Raw genomic sequence first — 25,391 nt, forward strand, 5'->3', positions numbered from 1 at the left:
TCATCTTTAATAAGTTGGTGGGTTGGGTTTTGGTTTGTTTGCTTGTTTTTGCATTTTCTCTTGGTGCTTGCAACAACTTTGAAAGAAGGTAGTATTATATCCCTTTTACGAGAGAGAGAGAGAGAGAGAGAGAGAGAGAGAGAGAGAGAGAGAGAGAGAAACATGGCTCAGAGAGGTTAAGTGCCCTGTGTAAGGCCACAGAGCTGGCAAGCAGCAGAGTTGAAATCTGAGCCCAGGTCAGTGGAGCGCACGGCCTCTGTCCTTCCCACTGCACTTGGGCAGAGTGCTGGAGCTGCAGCCCGCCCCCTCTGCCCTCACTGAAGGTGCTGTCTGCAATGCCACGGAGGGTTCGTATGACACAGACTGGACTAGATGACATCTGAGCTCCTGCAGCTTTGAGAAGCTCCGCCCATAGCAGTGTAGGCCACATTGAGGCCAGTCATCTCTGGTGCCTCTTGCCACAAGTTCACGGTCCCCTGGAGCCATGAACTTCCCTTTCTGTGACAAGATTTCAGACAGTTTAGTGGGTCCGGATCTGTCCATGTGTGACCCTAAGCAAATAGGGCAGAGTTCAGAGGGAAAGACAAGAGGATCTTTAATTCTGGAGGGAGGAAGTGGGGAAGGGGGCACTGGAAAATGTAGACAGAGCAGTAGGTGAACTTAACTGACACTTGCCCAACACCTACTTCAAGCTCATGGCAGCTTTGGCTCCCGTAGCAATCATTATGGGTACACACCACAGTGAAGCTCTGGGCACACAGGGAAAGCCCCCTTCTGCAGGCTGCTGCCCTGCATCCCAGTGGTGCTCCACATGCCATAGCTTCTCCTGTGTCATGATGTGGGGGAGTCAGGGACAGGATGGTCTCCAGCTGCATTGCCAAACGCCCACTGTCCCTTCCACACTGGGTCCCTGGGTGGAGCCCTGCCATGAGGCTTGACGCAGGATGTAGCTCCTGCAGAGCACACTCCCTGCAGGGGCAGAGGAGGGCTCTGTACTGCGACGTCCCTCTGTGGGTGGGTGAACTGCACACAGAAACCACTCTACCAATATGTTCAAGTCTGGGTTCAATGACCCCTCTGGTGGCTCATCTGTGCTGGAAAAATCTATAAGTGAAGCCTGGGCCAGTCTCCGGCCTCCTCCCCAAGGAGTGGCAGAGCCAGGCCCATCTCCTGGAGACCAGGTGGACAAGATGCTCGAGACCTTTACACAGCTGCACAGTCACGTTCAGAGCAGCTGCTTAAGCAGGATTTTAGGATCTTGCTGACCAGGCAAAGTTTTTAAAGGAGTCAACAAATACTCTGCCTTCATTTTCTCCTGCCCAGTCCCTCTGCCCCATCTCACCTGGGCCCTCTATACCTCCCCCCCCCCCCCACTCTCCCTGGGCCGCGGCATCAGGACCATGGCATCGGGATCCTGGTCCCAATCTCCTCACTCTGGTTCTTCTGGCACATGCTGCAGGAGAAACCGTCCTCCCGCTCTGCTGTGAGCACACCGCTCCCAACTAAAACACCTCAACAAATCCCAGTTTCCTACAGGACCAAGTCCAAACTGAGGTCCCTTTTAGCTCCCATAGGCTATGTGTGACTTGGCCCCAATGACTTTTCCAGCCTATTTCTTTATCCTCCTCAGTCATTCATTCGCATCGGCATTCGGGGAGCATTTTCTGTGTGCCAGGCACCGCGCCAAGCTCTCTAAGTGCATTAACTTACGTTGTCCTCACAACAACCCTGCACTGATGTTGCCAGTGATCACACCGTGCCGCCCTTCCCCAAACACAGACTGCACTTTCCTGCCACCGAGTTTTTGCCCATGCTGTTCCCAGTCCTGGCAAGCTCCTCCCGCCACACTCCCAGCTACTAAAACACTGCATGGCCACTCCTGCCAGGCTCTCGTGCTCGCCCTTCTAGGGAGCCTGCCCCAGTCCCACCGCTGAAGCCAGCTTGTCCCGTTTTCGTCTCTGTGGCACTGGCCGTGCTTTACCTCCGGCTACCTGCGTAGCTATCGTTCTTCCCTTCCCGGCCGCAGTCACTGAGGGCCAGGACTGTCCTTGTGCGTCTGTGTAATCCCCACCATGCCTAGGACGGGAATTCAGAATGCAGCCTCCCCTCACCCGTGTGAATAGCTGAGCAGGAAGTTCCTGGGCTGCCCCAGCCACGGAGGGGCATAAAGGTTGCTACACAAGCATCTCCTGGCAGCTGACATCTGTGTCACTTTCTACACTATGTGTTCACATTCTCCTCCCTTAGGTGGAACTTAATTCCCCTCCCCTTGGATGTGACTGGACTCACTTCCATCAAACAGAATACGGTGGAGGCGATGGCAGGCAACTTCTGAGACTGGACCAGAAAAGGCCTTGCGGCCTCCTCTTTGCCTCTCTTGGGTCCCTCCCTGTGGGGACAGTCAGCTTCCATGCTCACTGCTCACTGAAGCAGCGCCTATGGCAAGGAACAGAGTGAGCCATCTTCGAAGTGGACCCTCAGCCCCAGACAAGCGTTCAGATGACCTCATCTGAGCTAGAACCACCCAGCTAAGCCATTCCTAGATTTCTGACCTTCAGAAACAGCATGAAATAATAAATGTTTGTTGGCTTAAGCTGCTACATTTTGGAATAATTTGGTACACAGCAAGAGATCCTAACCCACACCTCAATCAGAAATTATTTTTCCCCACAAAAAAGGGTTGAAAACACCCAGGCTTCATGTCAGCGAGGCAGAAGCACGGGTGTGAGCAGAGCACAGGAAGTTCAAGTTCCCAGCAGAGCCGTGGCATCAAGTTAACAGAGCGGGTCATGCTCTGGTCATCAGGAACTGAGGGTGAACATCTTGCAGCCTTCACTAGAAGGTAGAAAAGCTTCCTATGCAGCAACGCTGGTAAACATGCACCTGCCTTGAGGCCAGGTCATAAGCAGAAACAAGGAAAGACAGGCCCTCATCCGGGAAAATGATGTCCCAGTGCACGCAGCACACACGGCTCGGCAAGTGCAGGCAGAGGGTAACAGGCGAGAAGAGGCACAGAGCCAGAGCCAGAACAGAGATGGTCGTTCACAGGCTGTGGAATGAGATAAGCCTGGGCTGGATCCCGGCTCGAACCCTTGGGCCACTCACTGCCTTACCTGTCCTGAACTCAGTGAGCTCATGTGGAAAAGGCTGACACAGGCCTCCGAAGAAGGCTGGATGTCTGTATCAGAATTACAAAGTCCACCGCGGACAACTGTATACTAATGTATTTGCTTTTCCTCACAGAGTTGTATGTTCAAGGACGATTATTGAATATCTTCTACGTTCCAGCCACAGGGGTTAGAAAGGCAGCGTGAACAGGCAGGTGCAGCTCCTGCCTCCACGGACCTTGTAATTAGGTGGGGCCATTTAAGCAGTTACACAGACAATCAAATTACCTGCCCAGCCACTGTCGTCTTTATGGTCACCGCAGTGAACAGTCTGTGTCCAGAGTGGACAAAATGTGGGCATCAGCTTTTTATGCCAGGTTTATTTCTGAATGTAATTCACATTAGACTTGAACAAAATAGCATCCAACGAATGCTGACTAATCGAATCTCCAATACTGAGTGCCCACTACAAACAGATGTTCGCTTCTTAAGGCCTCATCCCATTAAAGCACATTTCCTCACAGTGATTCAAGGCGGGATATTGAAAGAGCAATTATAAAGGGAGAGGCTGAGACAGGCAAGAGCCGGTGATTGATGAAGCCGGTCTCAGGAGAGGGGGGAGGGGAGGCACCAGGAGAGAGGTTTCGGCCTTGGGAAGAAAGTGTGGTAAGGAAGAGAATAGAGGCTGGTCTCTCATTTCTAATTTTAAAAACGCTGACATTTACAAGGAACAATGAAATAGAATTTTACAAGAAAGAATTGTACTGCTGTGATGAATGTATACATGTGTTAATTGGTGCACATCCCCTCTTAACAAAAATGGAGACTTAGAATAATGGATTACTGCCAGCTACAATCATACGTAAATTCCATTTCTCTGCCTATAAGCCCAGATTTATTTATTATGTATCTCAGTCCTTGGGAAATAAAATTAGTTCCCCATCCTCTTTACAACAACATTTTCAATATTCCTTAACTGCTTTATGAAAGAAGAAAAAACTGTGCATTAAGATTTCAATGGCTTAAAATCTTCCTACAGATTTTCATAGGCAATTTATGTTGTCATGGAAACATATTAAGTCTCTGTTCAAAAATCGTGCCTACATTTGATATAGTCAAGTGTTCCCCAAGAAGGGAAGCGGGCTCTCTCACGGGTGCTGACGGAGGCAGTCACCGAAGGCTGGCAGTTGCCGGCTGTTGTCAGGAGTTGGTTAAAGGAAGTGGGGTCTGTAGATTAAAAAGGAAAGAACATCCCTGAGCCTAGAGCAGTGGTTCTCAACCTTTGGGGTCGAACGACCCTTTCACAGGGGTCGCCTAAGACCATCGGAAAACACATATATAATCACATATTGTTTTTGTGATTAATCACTGTGCTTTACGTTCAATTTGTAACAATGAAATTGGGGGTCACCACAACATGAGGAACTGTATTAAAGGGTCGTGGCATTAGGAAGGTTGAGAACCACTGGCGTAGAGGATCGCCTGGGGTTAAGTGTAAGTCGCTTCCTCCAGGCAGCAACAACTGGACCCAGAGAGGAGCTTTAAGATCTGTTCATGTGTATATGCTTGAACATATCTTTCAGCTTCTTTTGTGTGAAAGGGCGAAAAGGGAATCTTACAGAGACTGCTAACCATGTAGGATGGCTCTTCTCATCCATTACTATCCCATAAGCACGTGCACACCAATAAAACCATGGCTGATGATTTTGTAAAGTAAGAAAAGCACACATTTGGGCGAAAACTATCTGTATGTAAAGAAAAGTTTGAAGCTAATCTAATGAGAATAGAGAATGAGTGAATGAATCCTCTCCTTTCCTTACATGGAAAGGTTGATGTGGGTAACAGTTGGCAGTGACAGCTGTCAGGATGCGGGTCCCTTTGTTAGGAAAACAGCTCCTTCTGCAGATCACTGCTGGCGAAGTCACAGGCCCCTGTGCACCTGAGAAATAGCGTCTCATGAGAAAGCCCATGTGCACAATATGGGTAGAATTATGAGGACAATTAGTTAAAAATGGAATCTGCTCAAACTAGGAGTCAATTCTACATAAATTAATTTAGGTTGCAGTGTTTACTAGACACTATGCTTGGAACTGCAAGGAAGAAAAAGGGTGCAAAATAAGAAACTTACAGTTGGCAGAGGTGGAGGGTCAGAGTGGGGGAGCGTGGTGATGAAAATAAGTACATATATAAACAGACCTCAAGTAGAAACAAATAAGAGCTAGATAACAGGTTATAAGAAAATTATAATCACGGTCTTCTCCTTTTGCCTCATCCCCCATGTCCCCATTATGATCTTGGTTGATTAGCCACAGGAATGCCTTTTCCCATGCTGGAGTGGCTGTGCCGCAAGAGCACAGCGTGATCTGGTTGAGGTTGAGGGAAGGCTGCAATCTTCTGGCTAGTTGGGTCCCCAAGGATCTGTGCCCATTACTTGCAGAAAGATGGTTCCTAAGACAGGAAATGGGAACGCTGAGAGTGAGCTCTGAAAGGTGGGAGGAAGCGCTACCTCTTTCGGGGGGCGGGGGGTAAACTTGGAATTCTGGAAGTACACTCCTATGAGATGACCGGTACATAGTGCCAAAGACACTGTATGATATACGTAGTGAAGTGCTCAATAAGTCGGCTTCCACACTCTGTGTTCTGTGCACAGGAAGTACTATGCACTATAAATATCCTTTTGACAAATAAAGCTGGTGCTGCAAAAACCATCTTGAGAGCCATGCTAAGTTACTCTTTTAAATGAAGCTCAATTATAAGGGAACTAGAGGCCTGGTGCACAAAAATTTGTGCACTCAGGAGGGTCCCTCAGCCCGGCCTGTGCCCTCTCACAGTCTGGGATCCCTCGGGGAATGACCATCTGCTGGCGTAGACCCGCTCCCTGGGGGATTGGGCCTAAGCTGGCAGTCAGACATCCCTCTGGCAGCCCGGGAGTCCTCGGGGGATGTCCACTTGCCAGTGGGGAGCAGGCCTAGCTGCAGTTGGACATCCTTAGCGCTGCTGAGGAGGCAGGAGAGGCTCCCACCACCGCCGCTGTACTGGCAGCCGTCAGCCTGGCTTGTGGCTGAGCACAGCTCCCACTGTGGGAGCACATTGACCACCAGGGGGCAGCTCCTGCATTGAGTGTCTGCCCCCTGGTGGTCAGTGTGTGTCATAGTGACCAGTGATTCCCAGTCGCTCTGCTGTTAAGGTCAATTTGCATATTACCCTTTTATTATATAGGATAGAGGCCTGGTGCATGGGTGGGGGCTGGCTGGTTTGCCCTGAAGGGTGTCCCGGATCAGGGTGGGGGTCCCGCTGGGGTGCCTGGCCAGCCTGGGTGAGGGGCTGAGGGCCATTTTCAGGCTGGCCACACCCCCTTCAGGGTGGAGATCCCTGCTGGGGTGCCTGGCCAGCCTGGGTGAGGGGCTGATGGCTGTTTGCAGGTTGGCCACAGCCCCTTCAGGGTGGGAGTCCCCCCTGGCGTGCCTGGCCAGCCTGGGTGAGAGGCTGATGTCTGCTTGCAGGCTGGCCACAGCCCCTTCAGGGTAGAGGTCCCCGCTGGGGTGCCTGGCTAGCTTGGGTGATGGGCTGATGGCTATTTACAGGCTGGCCACAGCCCCTTCAGGGTAGGGGTTCCTGCTGGGGTGCCTGGCTAGCCTGGGTGAGGGGCTGATGGCTGTTTGCAGGCTGGCCACAGCCCCCAGCCACCCAAGCTCCCAGTGGAGGCTGGCTGGAAGCAGGTGTCTGGGATTTATTTATCTTCTATAATTGAAACTTTGTTGCCTTTTGCAGAGGCCACAGCTGGCCAGAGCAGGCGGGAAGCTTAGCTTCCTCCATCACCAGGGCAACCAAGCCTCCTGCTTGCTCCAGCTCCGTGGCTGCCAGCCGCCATCTTGGTTGGGTTAATTTGCATATAGTCGCTCTGATTGGCTGGTGGGCGTGGCTTGGGCATAGCAAAGGTATGGTCAGTTAGCATCTTTGTCTTTTATTAGTGTAGATACTAGGAACAACTTGTTGTCCTAAATTTGACAATATAGGTGAAATGGACAAATTCTTAGAAAGATGGATATTATAAAACTGACTCAAAAGAAACAGAAGTCTGAGTGAATGTATATCAAGAAAAGAAATTGAATTAGTAATCTAAAATCTTTACACAAAAAAAAATCCAGTCCCAGATGGTTTCACTGGTGAATTCTATCAAACATTAAGGAAAAAATAAATACCAATTCTAACAATCTCTTTTTTAAAGTAAAGGAAGAGATAAAACTTCCCAAATCATTTTAAGATGGGCAATATCATGTATTACCCAGGTACCAAGCCAGTCAAAGACATAAGAAAACTACAGGTCAATATTCCTCATGAATATAGATATTAAAACACTTAATTACTCTTTATCAGTAAATCAAATCCAGCAACATATAAAAAGATTAAGCACCTCAACCAAGTGAGGTTTATCCCAGGAATGCAAGTTTTAAAATCCAAAATCAACGTAATATACCACTTCATAGAATAAAGAGCAGAAACCATATGATCACCATAACAGACACTTAGAAATGTTTGACAAAATCTAACAACTTTCCATGATTAAAAAACTCAGCAAGCTAGGAATAGAGGAAATTTCCTCAACCTAATAGGCAACATCTAAAAAAATCCTACAACTAACATTATACTCAATGGTAAAAGACTAAACCCTTTCCTCTCAAGATCAGGAGAAAGGCAAGGATGTCACTCTCATCACTTCCATTCCACATTGTACTGGAGATCATAATTAGTATAATAAAATAATAAAAAGAAATTAAAGTATACAGATTAGAAAAGTAGTAAAAATATCATTATTTGCGTATAACATGACCTTCAACTTCAGAAAATCCTCAGGAACCTACAAAAAGTATTAGAACAACTGAGTGAGTTAGCAAGGCTGCTAGATACCCAATCAATATACAAAAATTAATTGTCTTTCTCTAGATTAGTAACAAACATTGGGAAAATAAAAACATTTAAAAACCCATTCACAATAGCATCAGAAAGAATGGAATACTTAGGAAAATATTTAACAAAAGAAATGCAAGTCTGTACACTAAAAACGATATAACACTGCTGAGAGAAATGAAATATCTAAATAAATAAAGACATATACCATGTTCAAAAATTTGAAGATTTAATATTAAGATGGCAATTCTAGAAATTGGTCTATAAATTCAAAGCAATCCTTACCAAAATTCCAGGGCTTTTTGTAGAAAATGACAAGCTGATCTTAAAGAATTGCCAAAACAATTTTGAGAAAGAAAAAAAAATTTCTAAGGAGTTACACTACCTGATTTCAAAACTTATTATACAGCTAGAGTACGTTAGTGGCATATAGATAGACACACAGCTCCATGAGCAAAATGGAGTTCAGAATAGATCTTTGCATACAGTAGTGTGTTGGAACTGATTTATACTGGCTCACAGAGCTGATTGTTAAATTTTCAGTAGCTGGAAATCAGCCATGTGAAAGTATTCATATCAGGAAAGTGGACTACAGATCAGGGCCCTCCTTTTTCCAGAGAGCCAGTTGTTAAACATTTACCATCGTACCACTGCTCACATATACGGTTGACTTATTTTTGACAAAGGTGCTAAGTTAATTAATTCAATGGGGATAAGGATCATTGTTTCAACTAATGGTGCTGGGGAAACTGGATATCCATAGGAAAAGAAAATGAATCTCAACCATGAGATTACAACATACACACAAAAATTAGAGTCACATGCCACTTAACAAAAGGATATATTCTGAGAAATCCATCATTAGGCAATTTCATCATTCTCCAAACATCATAGAGTGTACTTACTCAAACCTAGATAGTATAGCAACTATCATAATTACATGTGCTATACTAGTACTTTTATAGGACTGGCAGCACAGTAAGTTTGTTTACACCAGCATCATCACAAACTCATGAGTAATGCATTGTGCAACAACATTACCATAGTTACAATGTTGCTTGGCGATAGGAATTTTTCAGCTTCCCTATAATCTTATGGGACCACCATCATATATGCCATCCATTGTTGATGAATCATCATTATGCAGCACATGACAGTAGTAAGACATGACTATAGACCTAAATGTAAACTCTGAAACCAGGCAACTTCCAAAAGAAGACATAAAAGAAAATCTCTGTGACCCTGGAGTAGGCAAAGATTTCTTAGATATGACACAAAAACCAAAAACAGTAAAAAAAAAAAAAAAAAAAATCAAGTTAATCAATATTAAACATTTTTACTCTTCAAAATATACCATAAAGACAAGGAAAAGACAACCCATAGTCTGACAGAAAATATTTGCAAAGCATATCTATATATATAAAAGGCTAATATGCTAAGTATCTGACCATCTGACTGGTTGTTATGACGCGCACTGACCACCAGAGGGCAGACACTCAACGCAGGAGCTGCTGTGACACGCACTGGCCATTTACAGAGAAAAGGCACCGTGGACCTGGCATCCACAAAGCAACACTCAACTTCCCCCAAGTGGGACACAGGCCCTGCCACCACCCCAGGGTGACAGCCCACCAAATCGTAGCCAATGCTGCTGAGACCCCATGGTGCAAAATGCGGCCCACAGCCCAGCCCAGAAATGGTCTCTGTGGGCACCGGGTAATGACATCATGTAGCAACGCCCAGCTTCTTCTCCCTAGTGACTAGCCTTCTTGGAGTTTCTTCAGTCCAGGAACATGACTTGCTTTGTAGCCAGGTGGAAACATGTTACACTGTAACCAAATATCTGTGAAGCATTTTCCCATGCTTCATCTCATTTGATCCTCACAGAAGTTCTGGAGTAGGTAGATAGGAGACTCTGTGGAATCCTATTTTCTTTTCATTAGTCAGAAAACGGAGATTTAGAAAGCTTAGAAACTTGACCTGACTAAAAAGAAGAAATGTGGACCTTGAAAATGACTAAAGGTTTTCTCAGTGCACAGAATATAGTCAAACACTACTGCAGTTAAATATTTTACCTTTGTTCTCCCTGCATGTTCTAAAATAATAATAATCTGCTTCATGTTGATATTTACTGCTGTGTTGCTGACAATTACCTGAAAGAGAAGTTAGGGCGCTTCACTGGGCTGGAAAAAGTTTAGCTAAATCAGAAATCAGGTCTAATTAAGCAAGTTTATTCTCTCTATATAAAAGGCTAAGTTGACTCGCACATGCGTGATACATATAAAGCTCCCACTGGCACCAATCTCACGCATGTGTTTTGAACTGTCATTGTCGATTGTGAATTTGGTTGACACTTCTTTTATAGGGAAAGGGCGAAGAGCGATATTAAAATATTTCTTCTAGCCGAAACCGGTTTGGCTCAGTGGATAGAGTGTTGGCCTGCGGACTGAAAGGTCCCAGGTTCGATTCCGGTCAAGGGCATGTACCTGGGTTGCGGGCATATCCCCAGTAGGAGATGTGCAGGAGGCAGCTGATCGATGTTTCTCTCTCATCGATGTTTCTAGCTCTCTATCTCTCTCCCTTCCTCTCTGTAAAAAATCAATAAAATATATTTAAAAAAAAAAAATATTTCTTCTAATTAACTGCTGTTCAATGTGCACGAATTTGTGCACCAGGCCACTAATATCTTATAAAGGATTTGTATCAGAATATATAAAGATCTCTTAAAACCCAATGAGTTTTAAAAAATACTAATTTTTAAAATAGGAAAAATATTGATAGACACTTCACTAAAGAATACGTACAAATGGCAAATAAGCACATAAAAAGATGGGCATTAGAAAAGTACAAATTATAGCCACAGTGAGATACAACCATATACTCACTAAAATGGCCAAAATAAAGAACCCTGGTAACACTAAATGCTGGCAAGAATGTGGAACTAGATCTCTCAAACATTGCTGATGGGAATGGTACAGTGACTTTGGAAAAAAACAAACACGTTTTATAGTTAGCCTTTTACACTTACGATATGGCCCAGCAATTTTACTCTGAAGCATCAAAGAAAAATGGAAACATATACCTACAACTTGTACACAAATTGATAGCCAAAAAGCTGGAAATAATCCAAATGTTCATTAATAATGAATGAATAAACAAAATGGGTTAATCCACACAACAGTGTTCAGCAGTAAAAGGAAATGAGCCAATATGGATGAATCCCAAAAATATCATGCTAAACGGGAGAAGCCCAACAGAAAACATTGCCTGTTATATGATTCCATTACATGAAATTTCTAGACAAGACACTAGAAACAGAAAGAAGGTCCGAGGTTGCCTAGGCCTGAGGAGGGAGGGGGGACTGGCTGTAATTGAGCATATAAATGGCAGCATTCTAAAACCATCTTTCAGGGATGGTTGCACCACTGCATAAAATTACTAAATCTCATCAAACGGTGCATTTAAAAGGGGTGAATTCTGCGTTAGGTAAATGATAACCTGATGAAGCTGTTTGAAAATCCAGCTGGGACATCCTCTTCCCTGACATCCCTCCCCTTGCAGAGGCGGCCCCTGCCTCGCTGGTGCCCAGGGACTTCCCTGTACCAGCTTGTCTGTTGGTTATTTGTTCTCTAGTCCATCTATGAGGCTTGGGAAGGCAGAGGTGGCTTCCGAGCCTCTTTGTGTGCCTGGTGCCTGGTTTGGAGGCTGGATCAGTTCAGCATGACCTTGGTGTTGCTGAACAAACACTCTTGACTTCACTTTTTTAATTATAAAAGTAACACATAGCAATTACAGTCAGTTTTCCATTTCTCTTTTTTCTATTAATTTGTAATCTATATGTGTTAGAGAGAAAAATACAAGATAACAATTCTTTGCAAGTATTTTTCCCGGTTGTCTTTTGCCTTATATACGGATATAGCGCCATGTGGATCCACATACATATTCAGAGAGAGATAAGATATGGATATATGCAAATCCATATCTGTATACTAGTATCCATGTAAAAGCTTTAAATTTACACATGGCCTAACCTGTTCATCTTTTCTTTGAGCCTGTTTACTCTTGAGGTTATGTTTTTAAAGTCTTCCCTTTTGCCACCATCATATAAATATCTTCCTGTAATTTTTTCTTTGCACATTTATGTATTTCCTTATTACATTTAAATCTTTGAGCCGTTGGGAATATATTACTATGGTCATGTAGCCTGCCCGAGTGGGGAGAGCACCCACTGTTAGCAGATGCGGGAGAGTGCCGCCGGGTCAGCACAGCAGGGCACCGCCTAACTTCAGGGCACGCAGGGCCTGGTGCCTCAGCCGCGCTCAGTGCCTATTTGTTGAATACATGAATGCGTGAATGAAGCCTTTAACACTGCTACTCTTTGCTCTGGCAATTCTATTTCTAAGAACTTGTCATGAATAACGGGGAAAGCACCTTTTTTCGTGTATGATAAACTCTGGATGGTCACCATGTGTAAAGCTGCAAATCCCTTCCTGGCTTGGAAACAAGAATGTATCCTAAGCCTGACAGCGCGGACCATGATGAAATCTCAAATGATGAAACAATATTGACCATAAATATTAAATAGGGGACCCCCAGGATGCCATTTTGGGTGCCATTTAATGTCATGTTGGTTTCTTGTTGCTAATGATTCACTGGAAATGATACTCATTCAATTCAGCCTTTGGCTGTCTGCGCTCTGTCCCACCTGGGGTCACAGAAGCGCAGGGGCTCAGCAGGGAAAGTCGGCCTGGCAGTAATGGGGGGCAGTCTGGTGAGGGGAACCAGGGACTTCACTTACCCAGGCACAGCGAACCTTCCATGGCTTCAGTGCCTTTCTTCCTTTTTACAGTGTCACTTTACTTCCCACAAGTCTCAGCGGCCTGCTAGCTCTAAGGAAGTGGTAGGCTGCTCAGAGGCCTCAGAGTCTGAGAAAATGTGAGAATGTTTTCCAGGCCATGAATATCGAGGGGTCTCCTCCAAAACGGGCTCTAGAATTTCTTCATGCAGCGCAAAACTCAGTCTTGTCGGTCACTGGCTTGGGCCAGCAACCAGGGGAGCGGTGTGATGATGGGGCCTGGAAGGGACTGTGGTCGGGTGACTTGGGCCACGTGGGCAGTGAAAGGCGGGGATAGGGAGAGACTGGAGGTTGGAGACTCGAATGTGTTTTGTTTAATAATGACTTGAATTAAAGCTCAGGGTCAACTCTTCTAACAAATTATTCATTCATTTACCAAGTGACTAGAACATCTATAAGATGGTTACCCTTTACCGAGGGCCTACAATCTGTCAGGTGCTTTGTCCTCATTATTTCATTTAATCCTCAGAACCACCTTTCGAGATGGACACGATTACATTCCATTTTGTGGATGAGGAAACTAAGCTCAAAGAGGTGAAGTTGCTGCCTAAGTCCTCAGAGAGACCATGAGCCAGACACAGTGTCAGCACCTCACCGTCTAGTGAGGGGTAGAGGAGAAAAATAGAGCTGAGTCATGTGGGATAAGAGAGAGAAACACGAGGCTGGAAAGGCCCCCAGGCAGGGCCTGTAATCACTCTTAGGGGGTGATGGAGGGAGTCTTATTATTCTAGGTGACAAGAAAAAGCATCACAAGTTGGAAACAGGCCTACCATCCTATTGCTTATCTTTTCTCTTTTTGGAACCAAACTAGACTATGCAAAACCGGAGAAGAAATGACTGGAAGCAGAAGTAAAACCATGCAGAGTATTGCTGCGTAAGATTCAAAATCCGTCTTCACGCTTGTAATCATTTAACACCGAAGCTCCTGCTTGTGATTTCCCAACAATGGGATTAGCCCCATTTTCTGCCTCGGGAACCTCTGGGGCCATTAGGGGACTCCCAGGGCTCCCGGGGGAGAGATGGCAGGCAATCCAGCAGCAGATGGCCCCACACAGGCCCACCCCTTAATCAGGTTGCTGTGAGGGGCAGCATAAAAAGATAAATGAATTGGGGTTGGGGGCAGGGGGTGCCAGGGCACCAAGGGTGCTGGTTGTAGGAGAGCCAGTATCAAAGGGGGTCACGGATTGACACCCCCAAACAGCCACCACTCTGCACATGTAGTTAGGCTCATATGTATGTGCCGTGTGTGTGTGTGTGTGTGTGTGTGTGTGTGCACGCGCGCACGCGCTCTAGCCGAGCAGTAAGAAGAGGGAGGGCAGTAATGTAAATAAGGGATCCTTCGCAGTTAGAAATTGATTTGCTTTGAGTTTAATCACAATAATGGTGATGATAATGAAAGCAGCTTACATCACAGAGAACCTTCTCTGTGCCAGGAACTGCATGAGGTACATTTATGCACTATCTCATTTAATCCCCACAGACACGTTGAGGCAGGCACTATTATTACCATTCTCATTTTACAGGTGGGAAACTGAGGGTGGTTAAGTGTGACCTTGGACAGCAATAAGTAGAGATGCTTAGATGAATCGAGAATAATGCAGTAATAGTCAGGACTGAATAGAAAATTCAGCTGAGGCACTGAGATACCATGTTCCAGAGTAAGGCATGCGGTCACAATGCAGGATTTTCAAGGAAAGGCTGGGAGGAAAGGAGGGAGAGGATATAGGGGAGAACTCTCTGTGCTGTGCTTTGAGAGAGAGGCTCAAGGACACCGGGATCTTGGGGTGGTAAATACTGGGGGATTTGGTGAACCAACAGTGACTCTCCTAAGACACCGAAAGGGTCAGAGACAGGTGGCTAGTCTGTCCAGGAGCAAGAGGAGGAGAAATGGCTGTGTTGGGGTGACTTGTGCTGCTGGTTATGTCAAAGAATGCATGGTGCAGTTTCCATGGCCAGATGGGCAAGAGGGCCACTTCCAGGAGCAAAGAGATCTCAGCAGGAAGAAGCTGGAGGGACTATAGGATGTACAGGGTGGAGGAAAGAGTATGGGTCCAGCAAGAGGGATTCACCTTTAGCAACGTACCTGCAGGGAGAGGTCGCAGTGATGAGTACGGGCCTCCAGAGAACCCAGCAAAACACCCACAAGACAGAGTCCAGAGAGCACCTGGACACCCCTGGAGCAGACCAGAGTGCAGAAGGGAGAAAGTTTGGACTTCAAGTAGACAGACATCTTGACTATAACATGGGACTAGACATTTTAATGATTAGAGAACTTTTACTATGAAATTTGCTGAACAAGTTATAGAACTTGCCCCAAATTTCATGTAAGGGTGGGGGAAGAACTTGCCCCACTGAATAAATTTAAAAGGATTGTGGAAAGCAAAGATAAAGTCACCTTACAGTTATGTCCTGAGTTGCATTTGTTCAATGTAAACATTACATTTACAACTAGTGAAAACATACCATATACCAGAAGCTCAAATAATTAATTTACATACTTTATCTATTTCAAACCCACCCTTTGAAATAAAAGTTATTAACCTATTTTACAGATTAGGACATGGAGACTCAGAGAGGTCAAGTGACCTGTCTGAAGTCATAGAGCTGGTAAGTGGTGGCGCCGGGACCCAAACTCACAAAGACTCCAAGCCTGACTCTTTATATTGTCTTTGCTTGGGACTCTGGCAGCACAACCTGTGCCTAAAAAAGGGGGTTCCCAGCTTGGCCAGTGTTGCTCAGTGGTTGAGCATCTACCTATGAACCAGGAGGTCACGATTTGATTACCAGTCAGGATATATGCCTGGGTGTGGGCTCAATCCTCAGTAGGAGGCAGCCAATCAGTGATTCTCTCTCATCATTGATGGTTTTCTCCATCTCTCTCTCTCTCTCTCTCTCTCTCTCTCTCTCTCTCTCTCTCTCTCTCTTTCTCTCTCCCTCCCTCCCTCCCTCTCTCTCTCCCTTCCTTTCTGAACTATATATGGGAGCTTTTTTTGGCATCTTGAAATCACAAGTACATTTCTTCTGAATTAATTCTCATGCGTCCAATAAAGATTTCACTACAAAGACTAAAAGGCTTTGCTCTAAATACTGAGAGACACAAAATGTACTTTTAAGATTTGCGATCAAAGGGATTGGAAAGAAAACAGTTTATTTCACAGCTGCCATCATTTGACTATTTGTCAAAGGATTAGTATAAACTGCTGCTGTCATAACCAAATAAAATGATCAAAGAGGCTAGATGTAGATCTGAATTCAAGTTTGTGAAAAAGGCCGGAGACACCCTGGGTGTGTGATGGTGGGTCACACGGAGGGAGTTCCTATAGGGAGAGAGAGAATAAGGGGAGGAATGCTGGCTGAGGCTGAGTGGGGTGAATGGGAGAAGAGAAAATAAGTCACTGAGCCCGACCAGCATGGCCCAGTGGCCGAGTGTTGACTTAGGAACCAGAAGATCAGGGTTTGATTCCAGGTTGGGGCACATGCCTGGGTTGTGGGCTCGATCTAGTAGGGGGCGTGCAGGAGGCAGCTGATGAGTGATTCTCTCTCATCATTGATGCTTCTCTCTCTGCCTCTCCCTTCCTCTATAAAATCAATAAAAACATATTTTTAAAAAAGAAGTCAGTGAGTGTAAACCTTATTGACACAGGAGCACAAGCTCCAATTCCTGTTCATAGGGTACGCATTGATTTCAGTCTCTCCTATTGATACAGTTTAAATATCCACAGCAATGAGATACCTAGAGCAGGGAAAAGACCAGGGCCTGCCTTAGAGGAGAATGCCTGACAGACACACTGCTGGACTTCAACTCTGTGTCTCTGTGAGTCCATGCGCAGGTGCTCTTGTAATTATAGTCACTACTACTGTCATCACCACCATCACCATCACTGTCTGAGTGCATAACTGATCTTTCTGTCCCAGTCCTCTCCCTGAAATCCGCCTGCCACAGTTGGAGAACCAGCAGGTGACGTGGGCTTAAACACGTCCCACCTTCCGGGGTAAATCTCGTGCGTCTGTCTGTCTGGTACCACAGTAATACTGGCCTGGCAGAATGAGCTGGGAAGTGTTCTCTTCTACTTTTGGGAAGAGTTTGTAGGGGGGAGGGGGGAAGAGTATTAATTCTCCTTTGAATGTTTGGTAGAATGCTCCAGCTTATTTGTTTTTGTAAACCATTGTACCTAGTGCATAGTTGACGTTGACAAAGGATGTTGAGTTGAAATAAATCTATAGATTCGTATCTTATCTGATGTAATTTATTATGAATATTTTACTTAAATATTTAAAAGAGTCTACTTGATATATGATAGACTACTACAAAAGTCTGGACTGGAGGCCAGATTTCAGACTATTTATAGTTGAATTTTATAGTTGTGACCTACTAATCAGTCCTAAAAATAAATTCCCTCAAATCCCTCTGGGTGCCCAGTGAAATTCACTCAACCAAGTCCTGCACTGAGTTCCAGCTTCCTACCTGTATCCCTCGTAAACTCAGTATTCATTAAAGGAGTTCATAACCACATTTTACACGCAAAATGCTTAACTTAGAAAGGCTTCAAAAAAGGTAGTGAGTGAGTTTAAGTGTTCCATTAATAACAAGGATCTATTGCCTTTTAAGAATATGCCAATCCGGTTTGGCTCAGTGGATAGAGCGTCAGCCTGCGGACTCAAGGGTCCCAGGTTCGATTCCAGTCAAGGGCATGTACCTTGGTTGCGGGCACATCCCCAGTGGGGGGCGTGCAGGAGGCAGCTAATCGATGTTTCTCTCTCATCGATGTTTCTAACTCTCTATCCTTCTCCCTTTGTCTCTGTAAAAAATCAATAAAATATATTAAAAAAAAAAAGAATAATTGTTCTCAAACTCTGAGTGTCAAACATTACTAGAGAGTTCCACTCTTTCCACCCCTGGGGTAAAGCCCTGGAATCTGTATTGTAACATGTTCCTTGGGTGATTCTAAGGAACACACTTTGAGAAAGACCACTTTAAAGCTTTGGACGAAAGGTGATGAATAAATGAAACAGGTTCTGTAAAGGGCCTGGCACAGTATCTGGCTCCAGGCGGCAGGCGTTGGGTGCCAGTGTGACTAGTTTAAGTACAATCTGAATTACTTTGAAGAAGGTTGCATCTGAGTAAAATGTAACCATTGGTGGGACTGTAGGCCATATCTGTTCCACAATCCCCACTCATTCTCCACAACAACAAAGCACGGCATATCAGAAGGAGCTTGGGTTTGGAATCCCAAATTACCATTTATCAGCTGTGTAACTGCAAGAAAGCCACCTGACCTTTCTAAACCGTAGTTTCCTTATCTGTAACGCAGGGGTAACATCACCTACCCTGTGCGGCAATGTGAGGATTTAATGAAACACAGTGGCGGCATGTTTCTTAATGGACCTTTGCCCTTTGCGAGCCCCCTTCCCACACTTCCTCCTGCAGATGGGATTATTTAACGGAGGGTCAGATCATAGCACAGAAGCACTTTCACAACTATGGGGACAGACAGCTGTCAGGTGCTGTCTTAGCTAACAAAACTCAAATACGAACAGGGCGGGGGAGAGGCAGATTCGAAGGCTGGTGACTAGAAGGTCACAGCGACTTGAAGATCACATCTAGATCCTTTCTTTCATTGTGTGCTTCTGAACACAAACCTGAACATGAGCCAAGTGAACTCCAGCCAAAGGAGAACATGCTTTTCTCCTCAGGTGCTTTGATATATTTAGGAGGAGACAGGAAGGACCATCAAGGTCAGGTCTAAAAGGAGATCAATGAAAAGCGATTATTTCTGCTGCCCCAGGAGAAAGGCACTGGGTATCCAATTATGATACTTACAGGGAATAATACAATTCCATCCAGCAAATGCCACCTGCAAAGGTATTTTTGGTATATTTTGCTGCCAGGGACACCAAGTGTGTGTGAATGAGTAAATTTCTACCCATGGCGGAATTAGCTCTTAGGGCACCATCTAGACATCTCTTACTTTAAACTCATTAATTTTATCAACAGATAGTTTTAAATGCTAAGAGAGTCTCTTCTGATTCTTTTTATATCCATTTCCTACTAGGGCTTTGGGTTCAAATGGTTAATTCTGTGACCTTGGGGGCAAGTTAGTTTACCTCACTTATTTAATTCTTACTTCAACACTATTAACTCTATTCTATTTTTAGAAAAAAAGAGGTGTGGGGGTGCCTTACCCAAGGTCACTTAGCTAGTGAGTGGTAGACCTACTGGTAACCCCCAGCAGGCTCTATGTTCTCATCTATCCCAACTCTGGGGACTTGCCCAAGGACACCAAGTTAGGTGGGCAAGAGCTCTCTTCCAGATGATCTTCTGGGTCTTTTCATGTCCAACCATTTGAAGTTATAATCTGCCAGAGGGAAGACTCAATGTGTAATTCTTGTGGGAAAGTGTGTAAAGAAATGCCTCTCAAAAACAGGTAGTCATGCCCTGGCTGGTGTGGCTCAGTTGGTGGGACATCATCTGTGCACTGGAAGGTTGCCGGTTAGATTCCTGATCAGAGCACATGCTCCAGTTGTGGGCTTGATTCCTAGTAGGGGGCATGCAGGAGGCAGTCAATTTATGTTTCACTCTCACAATGATGTTTCTCTCTCTCCCTCTCCCTCTCCCTTCCTGTCTCTAAGAATCAAATTTTTAAAATCTTAAAAACGAACAGATAGTCACAAGTGAAACAGGCTCCATGAACTTTATATGCTCCCCCAATTCTTAGATGCAAGTAAATATATCTCTCTTCTTCCTTTCTCACAGAATACATATCCTCAGTTACCATCATTTCTGCCTTTTATGATTCTAAAATGTACTCAGGGGTGTATATAAAAATTTTTCAGATAAAGAGCATGGCTCTTCTGGACTAGGAAAGAATGGAAAGAGAGTGTGAGGAAGAAACTAGAGTGTTAAGACTGGGGAAGCGTCATGGAAGTTAGAGTCCTCTATCCATCCCTCCAGCCAGCAGGCCAGCCAGCAATTCCTAGAGCCCTGACCTTTAGAGCAGGTAGACATTCCAGAGGTCATTTAAAGCAGTACGGTAATTTTACAGGTTGGGGAGATGAAGTGGAGAGAGGAAAAGTAACCGCATCAAGTCACTCAGCAAACTCGTGGCCAAGCTGGAACCACGCTCAAGCCTCTCATGTCCTCGTCCAGTTTTCCCCACCAGACTAGACTGATTATCTTAAAGTTGCTAATATATACTGTCATCACAAACAACAATATATAATATCTGCACAAAACCTAACAGTTTGCAAAGTGCCATTACATAAGCATTTCATTTCGGTTACCATTTACAGGGCAATTAAAATTGTTCCACCGTGTTCTACACTTTTCCTGGTGTTTGCTCATCAATCCCCATTCCATAGGACTTGGGAAGGCAAATGACCTTTCCAACAGGTCCAGCTGCCTGTTGTCTTTTATGTTAACCTTCACATAACTTGAAATTCAATCTCCCTCCTCTGGCCAATACTATGAGCAAAACATATGATTTTCCATTAGTGTTTGTTGAGTGATTGGAGGGTGGTGCTCAATAATGTTCTCATTCATTTATTCAACATATATTAACCTAGGTGCCGTGGATAGGAGATTGGGACACACTAGAGGACAGAACAAAGTCCTTGCTGTCCTGAGAGCAGTGACTCACATTCCAGTGAGGGGGATGGACAATAAATCAATGAGCAGTTCTATATTGTCAAGTGGTGTTAAGTTCTAACAAGACAGAGGCTGACAGAGTCCCAGGTGCTGTGCCATGTGTATACATATGTGCTGTGTTACCTAGGGTCCAGGGTGGCCTCTCTGGTGAAGTGATGTGTGAACAGCGACCTGAAGGAAGTGAGCTTTGTGGACATCTGGGGGAAGAGGGCTCCAGGCAGAATGCTAAGATCCTGAGGCCAGAGGTGTGAGTGAGGAACTGAGGCCAGCGTCAGGGGATTGGAGCTAATGAGGGGAAGAGGGAGAGGAGTGGAGATAAGATCAGAGAACGAAGGCAGATGGGGTAGGGCCTTGCACGTCAGAGTGAGGGATTTGATTTGATTCTGCGTGAGACTGCGAGCCACTGGAGGATTTGAGCACTCCCATCTAGCGCTGAGCCACATGTTTTGCCTTCTGTTTCAGGAGGTTAAGAACAGGCACTGCTTGAGTAAAGAGGAGGCAGGGCAACTGGATAGGAGGCTACTTCAGTAATCCAGATGAGAGCTGACCATGGAGTGGGCCATCGTAGCTGTGTCCTATCACCAGGCCAAGCAGAAGAGACTCTGAGTAAAGATATTTGCTGAGCCCTGTCTGGTGTGTCTCAGTTGGTTGAGCATCGGCCAGTGCACCAAAAGATTGCAGGTTTGATTCCCAGTCAGGGCACAAGCCAGGATTGTGGGTTCTATCCCTGGTCAGGTCAGGGTGTGTGTGGGAAGCAGTCGATCATTGTTTCTCTCTCACATCAATGTTTCTCTTTCTCTCCCTCTCCCTTCCTCTCTCTCTAAAAATCAATGAAAACTTTTTAAAAAATATATATTTTATTGATTTTTTACAGAGAGGAAGGGAGAGGGAGAGTTAGAAACATCAATGAGAGAGAAACATCGATCAGCTGCCTCCTACACACCTCCTACTGGGCATGTGCCTGCAACCAAGGTACATGCCCTTGACCAGAATCGAACCTGGGACCTTTCAGTCCGCAGGCCGACGCTCTATCCACTAAGCCAAACCGGTTAGGGCAGGTCATAGTTCTTTTTGGCCACTCGAAGTTTGAAGCGACTCACGGAGTTGTTGAGGCGAAGGGAGGCATTTGGGGCAGCCAGGGGGCTGGGAAACACAGCCACGATGGTGTACAAGGCAGCAAGGTCTGCATGGCGTCCATTCTCAGCAGTCCCACCACTGTCCCCCCCGCCCCCTGCAGGCAGCCCCTGAGCATCCTTGAGCCACTGGATCTTGGCGCCGGACATGGCGAGCTGAGTGAAGAGCTTGTCCGCCTCCGTACGAGTGATGCCCTCAGGAAGGTCTGTCACCTCCAGCACCCGCCCCAGGACGACATCTGTCATCCCCAGGTCAGTGGAGGCAGATTTGAGTGCTTGTCTCTTACTCCGGTTTCCATGCTTCAATCCATCTGTCCCTGGTGCACTGTGTAAGTCAACTGGCCATGGAGCAAAGGAGGGCAGATGGACAGATTGTACTGTGATGGCTGGCCCAAGAGGGAGTAGCGCCCATCACCCTGTGCTGGACCCCCGGGCCGGGGGAACTGTGTAAGGACGGGAAGGGGACAGAGTCCTGTGCAGACACTGCTGAGGCTGGTGACAGGAGAGGGTGCTGGAGACTGGGTAGGAGATGTGACGGGGCTGCTACTCATTTGTGTGCTGGCCTGCGGGCTACTGTCAGGGTTGTACAGGTCTCCAGGTTTCTGCCCCCGCTGGTCCATGCTGTAGTATTTACAGTGACTCCACTGGACCATGGATGGGTTCTGGGGAGACTGGGGTCCATTAGGGACATTCAGCTGCATGACCACCACACCTGGTCCAGAAGGTGACACTCCTGAGAACTGCTGTGGCATCTGTGGTGGGCTGCAGGGAAAGGGAAACTGAGGCATGTGGTACTGCTCAGAGCCGGGGGGCTGCAGAAATCCCACAGAAGGGCTCGTGCCATTCTGCTGAGCCGCAGGGATCATGCTGTCGTACACTGGTACCCCTCCTGCTGGGAGACCCCCTTGCGCAGACTGGCTTGCAGGGACCATCATGGGTTGCTGGAAAGGCGGCTGGACCACACTTTGCGAGTCGTTACCCACTGGGACTTGGTAAGAAGGCAGTGGGGTATACTGAACCAGCAGGCCTTGCATCTGGCCCCCCATGCCACTCCTCTGGTTGCTGAGCAGGGCCTGGTTCTGTGGTTGCTGGACCCCTATCATGCCTTGGTAAGCCGCCTGCTGCTGGTTAGGCATCATGGGCTGTAAACCAGGCTGTTGGGATGGCTGAGGCAACTGTTGACCACGTTGGGGGCTGTAGGCGACCGGGTGAGAGAGAGGTCGATATTGCTGGTTGGAGTTAGGATACTGTCCAGGGGGATAGTAAGAAACCTGGATTTGCTGAGGAGGCTGCGTATAGCCCTGGGGTGGCAGGACTTGCTGAGTAGGTGTTTCATGGCTAGAGGTGGAATAGTTGGAAGCGGGGAGGGGCTGTCCTGTGGACGCCATGATGAAGCTAGTCTGCTGAGGGTGCTGGGAGATAAGTGGGGGCTGGAACAGAGCTGCGGATGGGTCAGCTGCTTCAGTAGAACCTTGGCGGTTAAGGCTCATCTGTCCAAAGGGGTTGCTGAGGTCATCTTCCTGTGAGATCATGTGATTATTCAAGGGTGGCTGTTGCTGAGACATGGGTGGAAGAGCAGGATGTTGCTGCTGCTGCTGCTGTTGCTGGGCAGTACAAGGGAGAAGGCTCCAGACAGACTGGGATGAGGTGACCTGGTTGCACACTTCTGGGGCACCTAGAGCCATACCTGGCCTGGAGATCCTTCCTGCACTGCCGGCTTTACTGTTCCCAATGCTGTCACCCCGGGTGAGGATAGAGATTCCCCTGAAAGTGCTGGCTTTGGTGACAGGGGGCCGCATGCTTCGAACAGAGCCATCAGAGTCCGTGCTGCTCCAAGGCCGTGGCTCCAGGGATTTGAGTTCGCTGTCTGTGCTGCTCTGGCGGCTGCTCGAGGTGCGGCTTAGCCCCTCACAGTTCCCCCTGATGCCATTTAGATATCCGTTCTGGCCAGTCTCTCGGGCAAATATTCTCTCTCGGACCCTTTGATATTCTTCCTCTCTCTCTTTTAGTGACTTGCTCCTCCTTCCGTCCTGCAATGGAACTCTGACCTGGTTATCAGCTCGGTCCATACTGGCATCATCTCTCTTGAGAATGAATCTCTGTTGAAATTCTGTATTTTTCTCATCCTTTATATGTTCTGAGAACCTCTGTTCAGGGATTCTTGTGTTACTGGTTTTGTTGATGATAACAGCTTTTCCAGTTTGATCAACATTGTGGTCCATCCCAAAATAGGCAGCTACCCGGTGTAATAGCATCCGGTGATATGAGGTCATCTGAGGGAACTTCTTGAACTGGTTATTGTTGTCATTAATAAATTCCAGAATCTCCTGTTCTAATTTTAGCAGCATCATTCTGTCCCTTGGGTTCTTTTTCACTGTGTTTACAAGAAATTCATGTAGGTCTATTCCAGTGGAGTCCGTATATTCTTGGCTGGAGTTTCTGGACAGCATCTTCCTTGGAACCTTTTCTTTGTTTTTGTCCTTGTCTGTTGGGGTCCAACCCCAGCAGGTCCAGGGGTCCCCAAAGGTGTGGACAGAGTCGGCGAAGAAGGAATGACACTGAGACAGTGTTCAGTTGATCAGCAGCCTAGCCAGGATCTCCAGCCAAGTTCTGTCTTTTATTGTCGTTACATCAGTATTTATAACAGTTGATTTTAATCCTGTCAATTTCTATTCCAAAGGTTAGGGCATTTCTTATCTCCATTCCAGTGAGTAAAGATTATGTAGCTTAAGGGTGATTGTTCATAGTTAAAGTGATTAACTACCCGCCTGGCACTTAGTTAAGGGGTTTTTTTGTGTGGTTTTTTTTTTAGATTTACTCATAGTTTGTATCTTTACCATTTTCTTCTTCTTCCTCTTCTTAAAGGATACCTTTCAGCATTTCATATAATACTGGTTTGGTGGTGATGAACTCCTTTAGCTTTTTCTTATCTGTGAAGCTCTTTATTTGACCTTCAATTCTGAATGATAGCTTTGCTGGATAAAGTAATCTTGGTTGTAGGTTCTTGCTGTTCATCACTTTGAATATTTCTTGCCACTCTCTTCTGCGCCTGCATGGTTTCTGTTGAGAAATCAGCTGACAGTCATATGGGTACTCCCTTGTAGGTAACTGACTGTCTTTCTCTTGCTGCTTTTAAGATTCTCTCTTTGTCTTTTGCTCTTGGCATTTTAATTATGATGTGTCTTGGTGTGGTCCTCTTTGGATTCCTTTTGTTTGGGGTTCTCTGCGCTTCCTGGATTTGTAATTCTATTTCTTTCACCAGGTAGGGGAGGTTTTCTGTCATTATTTCTTCAAATAGGTTTTCAATATCTTGCTCTCTCTCTTCTTCTGGCACCCCTATAATTCAGATGTTGGTACGCTTGAAGCTGTCCCAGAGGCTCCTTACACTATCTTCATATTTTTGTATTCTTTTTTCATTTTGCTTTTCTGGTTGGGTGTTTTTTGCTTCTCATATTTCAAATCGTTGACTTGATTCTTGCGATCTAGAGAGTCTGCTGTTGGGAGTCTGTATAATATTCTTTATTTCAGTCAGTGTATGCTTAATTTCTAGTTGGTCCTTTATCACAACCTCAAGGGTCTCATTCGATTTCTTGAGGGTCTCATTAAGTTTATCAGCGGTTTCTAGAAAATTCTTGAAAAACCTTAAAAGTGTGGTTTTGAACTCTATATCCAGTAGTTTGCTTTCCTCCATTTCTGTCATTTGTGTCCTTTTTCTTTGTCTCCGCATTTTTTTATGCTTCACT

At 45.8% G+C, this 25,391-nt stretch overlaps 2 protein-coding genes across 3 annotated transcripts in view; both read right to left on the reverse strand.

The window, feature by feature from the left end:
• Window positions 1-25,391, reverse strand: part of MAP6 (microtubule associated protein 6) — a gene marked incomplete at its 3' end in the record, with an annotated part of 80,129 nt that overhangs the window by 24,513 nt on the left and 30,225 nt on the right. The gene's annotated exons all lie outside the window — the stretch shown is intronic.
• Window positions 21,565-24,096, reverse strand: LOC308524690 (R3H domain-containing protein 2-like; the record flags this gene model as incomplete). Its single annotated transcript, XM_081099256.1, is given in 2 exon segments — window positions 21,565-21,959; window positions 21,962-24,096. Coding segments are annotated over 2 exon segments (2,433 nt in total). The 5' UTR covers window positions 24,000-24,096.

The sequence above is a fragment of the Myotis nattereri genome, assembly GCF_964212035.1.
Source record: "Myotis nattereri genome assembly, chromosome: 9".
Classification (NCBI taxonomy): domain Eukaryota; kingdom Metazoa; phylum Chordata; class Mammalia; order Chiroptera; family Vespertilionidae; genus Myotis; species Myotis nattereri.